We start from the raw sequence: 7,503 nt of genomic DNA, 5'->3' as shown, positions 1-7,503 counted from the left end.
ATATATATTTATATGTGGAGGGTGTCATGGCCACCATGGATTTTAACTTGGTAACCAAATTTTCAAAGGCACCCTTCTTACACCTAGCTACAGCCACACACCAAAATGGAAGTCGGCGCTTCACTTATTTTTCAAGTTTTCATGTTCACAACACAGACGTAGGGTATTTCCAATTCCACCTTTTCGCTCCGCAACAGGGGACCAACAAAAAAAAAAAAGAATAAAAAAGTGCTCAAACCTCTTCAACATTGCATTCGTTCTCTTTGCACAAGGTTTCGAGAAGCTGCACATCAACCTCTGGTTCTGCAGGTCGGGATTTGGCTTTGCACTGACTGCGGCGAGACGTTCGCGTCACCGGGCTCCGAACCCGGCTGATGGAGGAACCTGGGAGAAATGTGAATATAAACCAGAACAATCAGCTAACGTCCAATTTATGACATGAGAGCTTCACCACATTTCATTATTTAACTTTCCAGTTAAGGTTTTCATAGTTAGGAGTATAAAAGCAAAACATGAAGGATAAAACAGAGAACAACAAAGGCTTACTAAACAACTGCAACAAAACACATTGTTACAAAATAACTACAGCTTACTTATTGAGCTTACCAACCTTTTTCTCTTTTTTTTAAAAAATAAAACAGACTTGAATTTGAAGGAAACGTTGCTGAAGCTCACCATAAAGAGGCTGCAGAAGGTCTGGACAGCAGCGCTTGATAAATAACTCCAGTGTGCAAAGCAGCAGCTGGAACGATATGACCAGGTCATCCTCCATCTGCAAGGCCCTTCCTGAAACCAGAACATGAGACCGGTCATCGCAAAAAATACCGAGTTCGGTTAGAAACAACAGAACTGTAAAAAACAGGGCTGAAGTTACTTTTGTCCGATTAACCCGATACCTGCAGCAGATCATGAACAATGAACAAATGAAAATAAAAAAGATGGAGCAGCATAAATACATTTCTTTCAGGGGTGATAAAGGCTGACTCTTACTTGTTTTAGTTGTTAGCTCGTAAAAACGTCAAAAATTATTCTACCTTTTGCCAAAAGAAACATGGTCCAGCAGGTCCGCATGGTCTCCCTCTCCCTTGAAATTGAAACACTTAACCGTCAGTCATGCATTATTTATCCAACTTTATTAAACACATGACTGCAAAGCTGCTGAAGAAAGTAAAAAAAAATGAATACAGGTGGTAGAAATGGTTTACTTACTTGCCATTGGGGGTCAAAGCAAAGATATTCTTGCACGTTCTGAAACAAAGCAGATGTTATGGCTGGTTAATGCTTTGCTTCATTTAAATGAATAAGCTGCCGTCGCTCTGCTCTCACTCACTTCTCAAACCTCTGGTAAAGAGCAAGCATCACGTCAAACTTCTTCTCCAGTCGTGTCAACGCTGCGTTCACTTTGGTGCTTATCGTGTCCATGTTCACGTCCAGCTGTCTCACCAGATCTAAAAACTGTTTGAAACTGAAAAAGAAAAGCAGAGGATTGAAGTCATCCATTTACCTTACAGACACTACTGTATATAATAACAAAATCACCTCTTTTTGATGAAAAGAGGCAACAAGAGTCTTTTCTCTTAGTTTAGGAAACCATGAACAGTTTGGCACTTTGTACTTCCCCATTTAGTGATTATTGTGAGGAAAAAAAGTATTTGAACACCCTGCGACTTTGCAAGTTCTTCCACTTAGAAATCATGGAGGGGTCTGAAATGTTCATCTTAGGTGCATGTCCACTGTGAGAGACATAATGTAAAAAAAAATCTGGAAATCACAATGTATGATTTTTAAATAACTTATTTGTGTGTGTTACTGCTGCAAATATGTATTTGAACACCTGCCAATCAGCAACAATTCTGGTCCTCAAAGACCTGTTAGTCCTCCTCTAAAAAGTCCACCTCCACTCCACTGATTATTCTAAATTAGAAGCAGCTGTTTGAGGTGGTTAGCTGCATAAAGACACTGGTCCTCTCCACACAATCAGTAAGACTCCAACTTCTAACATGGCTAAGACCAAAGAGCTGTCCAAACACACCGGAGACAAAATTGTAGACCTCCACAAGACTGGAAAGGGCTACGGGGCAATTGCCAAACAGCTTGGTGAAAAAAGATCAACTGTTGGAGCAATTATTAGAAAATGGAAGAAGCTAAACATGACTGTCGATCTCCCTCGGACTGGGGCTCCATGCAAGATGTCACCTCGTGGCGTATCAGTGATCCTAAGAAAGATGAGGAATCAGCCCAGAACTTCACGGGAGGAGCTGGTCAATGACCTGAAGAGAGCTGGCACCACTGTTTCCATGGTTACTGTGGGTAATACACTAAGACGTCATAGTTTAAAATCATGAACGGCACGGAAGGTTCCCCTTCTTAAATCAGCACACGTCCAGGCCCGTCTTAAGTTTGTCCATGACCATTTGGATGATCCAGAGGAGTCATGGGAGAAAGTTCTGTGGTCACATGAGACCAAAATAGAACTTGTTGGTCTTAATTCCACTCGCTGTGTTTGGAGGATGAAGAATGATGAGTACCATCCCAAAAACACCATCCCTACTGTGAAGCATGGGGGTGGAAGCATCATGCTTGGGGGTGTTTTTCTGCACATGGGACAGGACGACTGCACTGTATTATTGAGAGGATGACCGGGGCCATGTATTGTGAGATTTTGGGGAACAACCTCCTCCCCTCAGTTAGAGCATTGAAGATGGGTCGTGGCTGGGTCTTCCAACATGACCATGACCTGAAGCACACAGCCAGGAGAACCAAGGAGTGGCTCTGTAAGAAGCATATCAAGGTTCTGGAGGGGCCTAGCCAGTCTCCAGACCTAAACCCTATAAAAAATCTTTGGAGGGAGCTCAAACTCTGTTTCTCAGTGACAGCCCAGAAACCTGGCTGATCTAGAGAAGATCTGTGGAGGAATGGAACAAAATCTCTGCTGCAGTGTGTGCAAACCTGGTGAAACACTACAGGAAACCTTTGACCTCTGTAACTGCAAACAAAGACTAATGTACCAAATATTAACATTGATGTTCACAGGTGTTCAAATACGTATTTGCAGCAGTAACACACAAATAAATTTAAAAAAAAATCATACATTGTGATTTCTGATTTTTTTTTTTTTTTTTAGATTATGTCTCTCACAGTGGACATGCACCTAAGATGAAAATTTCAGACCCCTCCATGTTTTCTAAGTGGGAGAACTTGCAAAGTCGCAGGGTGTTCAAATACATATTTTCCTCACTGTATGCGTATTTAAATTTACAATCCATTTCCTTAGTTTTGTAAATTATATGAATGAATGTGTGATACCATCAGTGTTTACGTGCAGTGGGTTTGGTGTTATGCCAAATGGTCCATAACTTGTATTGCACCTTTTTATCTCTGTATTTTTACGCACTTTGTCACTGATAAGCATATCTGTGGGCAGGGGGGGGGGGGGTCTCCCTCAGAGACACTTTGGCATGCTGCGGGGGTTGAGGATCCGACCCTCTGTTTAGAAGACAACCACCCAACCTTCTGGGTCAAACCACCTGTGTTTCATTCTGTTTTCAGTGTGGACGAGGAAACAGAAATAAACAACACTAGGGATGAAACAAGGTTTGGCTGTAATGATCAAGAACATAAAAAAATAAATAAAAACTGCATTATCGCCTATCACATCAAACATTTAAAAATCATGCATTTAGATCTCCGTTTCATTTCCTGCCAACATGTTTGTGTAATTCTGGATTATTTTCATCCTTGTGCTGCTTAATGACAGTTCTGAAACGCTCATTTAGTTCAGTGTGTGACTCGTTTTCGTGAAGTTGACAGATGGTGGCGTTTGCAGTTTTAAATTTGACGGTTTGCTTACAAGTTGTTGACTATAAGAAAAAGAATTAGAAATGCTTTTATGTTACTGAACCCAAACAATAATCTAATGCTAGATTTTAAGAAAATCTGTGCACACCAATGAACTAAACTGGGGGTACAATTTTGTAAACTGAGCAAACATATTTTTATGATCTCTCACTTCCTTTTGACCCACGGTAGGACCCGTAGCTACATACGAGCCATGTTACTTTTTATGGAGTGTCCACATAACAAATCGATAAAATAAGAGCTTACTTCATGTTGATTGCTTTCAGGACTTGAGTCAAGGTAAAACAGCCAGCATCCGTGTCTGTTACAGTCACAAACAGACAAGCGCCCCAAAGCTTCTTCTGACTCTCCTAAAAACACATTCAGAACAGTGTGAGAAAAAATATAATTAGTTAATTTAAAGTCTGAGAGGCAAAGGCTCATTTCTGTGTAACTCACGACACGTTCAGTCACCTGACTATAAACACATACATTAACTGCATCCATGGATTCCTGGACAGTTTTCCACAGCGCCCAGGCGTGTTCACACACCAAGTCTGTGACATGAAGGCTTTTACACAAAGCAACAAACTCAGCCTCCTTGTCTTTGTGTCTGGAGAATGGAAAAACAAAAAGATGGAAACAATCAGCACATCTCAGCGGACTGCAGCCTCTTAAGACTGCTACTGGATAGCGATGCGTTTATTCTCGAAGTCCGACATCCGAGTAACGTGGTCACGTCACGTGAACACGCTGTACAAGAAGGCTGACATATAGGTCGAGGGAAAGTTAACAAATTAGTGAGACGTTGCTGTGAATGATTGCACGTCTAACAGAAATAAACATCCAAACAGAAAATATCTAATTCGTCCGTCTTCAAGACTGAGAAGGGAAACGTGGAAAGCTGCTGTAGGCACACTTCGGTCACTACCACGCACACATCTTTTTGGCACATTTTACTTGCTGGTACTTTCGTTACCGTACTTCAAGAATATATGTAATGATTATCTAGAGATCTTTACTTCTCTACTGCCTCGAGTGAATATAAGCCTGAAATATTAGTAATCAAACTGTTGGAAATACAAAGAAGTGAAAACAGGGATGGGGTGAGTGGACAAAGAATTTTACATCATCATACTAGATTTTTTTTCTGTTCTTAGATTATTGAAAGCCGTTTATACATTTATTATGAATATTTTGTATGTTATTATACGTTTATCTTAAATTGTTTTAAGTGCTATTACATAAAATAGATGGTTCAAATTAGTGTGAATTGACTTTAATTATCTTATAAACAGCAGGACGCTGAATACATTGAATACTAACATTAATGAAAAGGTCCTGATTCATGCTCAATAACCCAGGTAGAAAAATCTAACTAAGTTAAGTCAGGTCCTCTGGGCGGATTCTTCTTTGTTGAAACATTTTATCTTTTATCCAAAAGACTTCTTCAGCCTGAGGTCCTGCAACAAACTCAGGCCCTGTTTACATGAGAACTATCTCTGGAAACTTTAGTGTTTTGTCAATGTTTATTGGGGATAATGAAAAAAAGAGGGGGGGTTTACACGAAAATGCTGTAGTTTCCATGTCAGTTGGGATGCCAGATAAGAAATTATGAACTATAGTACTGTTGCTTTAAAATGATAGTAGTTTGACTTATACTGTCATATGTGTTGAGTAAAAGTATTCTAAGATGAGGTGTGTGTTGTGTTTGTTGAACAGATGCACAGAAAAGGAGGGGTAAAGAAGACATTTTAAATTTATCTGGCAACCCTGAATGCACATGCAGTCTCTGCATAATCACAGTTATGTCCAAACTGGTGAATACACAAATGTCTCTTTGGAATCTGGACTTTATTAGTTTTACTCCTGCATGCTGAAAAAGGGTAAGTAGCACAAAAACACCCTACTCTCGGTCATTTATTATAACCGTTGTTAGTGCAGAAAAACTTTTAACTGCAGCTGCCTGTAGTGCGCATGTGCAACCTTCACTCTTGGAGCATTTCCCACCTCTGTGGGGGGTTCCCCTGAAAATCTCCACTCTGGATTCAGAGAGCTTTGGTTTGAGAGAACGAGGTCTGTTGTCGTGTGAATGAACGTTCGAACAGCTGCGGTGCGGCCGTTCATTTACACGACAACGGCAGAAAAGCTGCGGTTTCACTCAAAAAAAAAACGTGTCGAGTTAAAACGGTGCCCGTTTTAAAAAGTTCGAGCATGCATTGAAATATAGCATGCATCAGGATATTTAAAAAGTGGGTTGATAGTCCACCGTTTTATAAATAGCACCTTATCATAGTGGATCAACCAGTTTGCTGCCGACAGCCAGAACTACATGTAAAAGGAGGACCAGCAGCCTAACAATGGATCGTTAGTGCCGTAACAACTGGTCGTTAGTGCCCTGATGACCACGAAATGAAACAAAATTTTGCATGGTGCACTGTACAATTTTGAACAACAATAAAGTTTATAAAGTAACGTTAAAGCTAGTTTAGTTCTGGCTGTCAGCAGCAAACTGGTTGGTCCACTATGATAAGGGGCTATTTATAAGACTGGATTTGCTGCAGGAGCTCAGACTGAAGAAGTCTTTTGGATAAAAGACGAAACGTTTTAACAAAGAAGACTCTGTCCAGAGGACATGACTCAGCCTTGTCAGATTAATGAAAAGCTTTACATCTCAATGACTCAGTGAGACGAACATGTATAAATGAAAGTTGAATGAACATCTGTAGGTTAATAAAAAGTAAGTCTCTGTTTTAGGTGTAGCATCTTTGTAGTTACTCGGACATTCATATCTTTATGAACTATTGCCTATACTTGAAGGAATACGTGAAATAATATCGAAATAATCTACTTCACTGCTTTATCAAATTTTACACAACTGTATTTCCCACCGACCAAAAAGTTTTGAAAATGCTCTTGGACAGCGTTGTTTTGTTTGTTATATTAACTAATTATAAGCTAGTAAACAGTTCTTGTCTGTAAAAACTTGTGTTGGTTCGAAACACTTGGTCAACTCAAATAAAGGCCTGGCTAGCTAACAAGTCGCCACCGACGGGTCACGCAAGCTAACAAGGATGGGTAGCTTAATATCTGGACAATTAGGCTAAACATTCAGGAAAAAGATATCAACATTGATAAAGAAACTACATTCATATCTGCTGAAGTGCTGTTGTTGTTGTGTCTTGACTGAAACATCTAAGCTTTTCTTACTTTTGGTCGGATAACTCGGGACTCTTGTCAATGTCTGGAGAGGCGCTGTCAGCACTCGGCTTCAGCTCCTTGTTGCTTTTTGTCATCCCGGCGTAGCGTTTTCTAGGCGGCATACTTCAAGTGTTTGTTTACCTCACAAGCAACGCTGATAAACGCAAACAAACTCGTGTTGTTTTCAGCGCAACAGCTAATGTGAGCTAAGTTTAAAACCCAATGCAAGTTCCGTGGCAACAATACAACAAAATCCGACCAACTTCCTGTAACCATCCAAAATGTGCGCTAGTTTTTGTGCTGATATAAGCGGCGGACGGGCGGTGTCGCCACCCTGCTCAGTTTACGATCACAATTACGTTATATACACGTTATATAGACGCTTCTAGCTGAGTTTTAATTATTTTATTGTCACTAATTAATTCATATGAGGCCAAAAGCATCATTAGATAGCAATACATTTCT

At 40.2% G+C, this 7,503-nt stretch overlaps 1 protein-coding gene across 1 annotated transcript in view; it reads right to left on the bottom strand.

Annotated features, from left to right (window-relative positions):
- rb1 (retinoblastoma 1) overlaps positions 1 to 7,268 on the bottom strand; it is a 31,825-nt gene extending 24,557 nt beyond the window's left edge. Inside the window, exons 1-8 of the mRNA XM_037688104.1 lie at positions 7,048 to 7,268; positions 4,330 to 4,450; positions 4,105 to 4,208; positions 1,331 to 1,465; positions 1,210 to 1,248; positions 1,035 to 1,084; positions 676 to 786; positions 239 to 384 (exon numbers count right to left, since the gene is read on the bottom strand). Of these exons, the coding sequence (XP_037544032.1) occupies positions 239 to 384; positions 676 to 786; positions 1,035 to 1,084; positions 1,210 to 1,248; positions 1,331 to 1,465; positions 4,105 to 4,208; positions 4,330 to 4,450; positions 7,048 to 7,160 (819 nt within the window). The 5' untranslated portion in view covers positions 7,161 to 7,268. The remainder of the gene's footprint in view (positions 1 to 238; positions 385 to 675; positions 787 to 1,034; positions 1,085 to 1,209; positions 1,249 to 1,330; positions 1,466 to 4,104; positions 4,209 to 4,329; positions 4,451 to 7,047) is intronic.
- Between the last annotated feature and the right edge of the window lie 235 nt (positions 7,269 to 7,503).

This window comes from Nematolebias whitei, chromosome 14 (assembly GCF_014905685.2).
Source record: "Nematolebias whitei isolate Nwh7 chromosome 14, NemWhi1, whole genome shotgun sequence".
NCBI lineage: Eukaryota > Metazoa > Chordata > Actinopteri > Cyprinodontiformes > Rivulidae > Nematolebias > Nematolebias whitei.
This window is presented reverse-complemented; position numbering and strand designations above follow the sequence as displayed.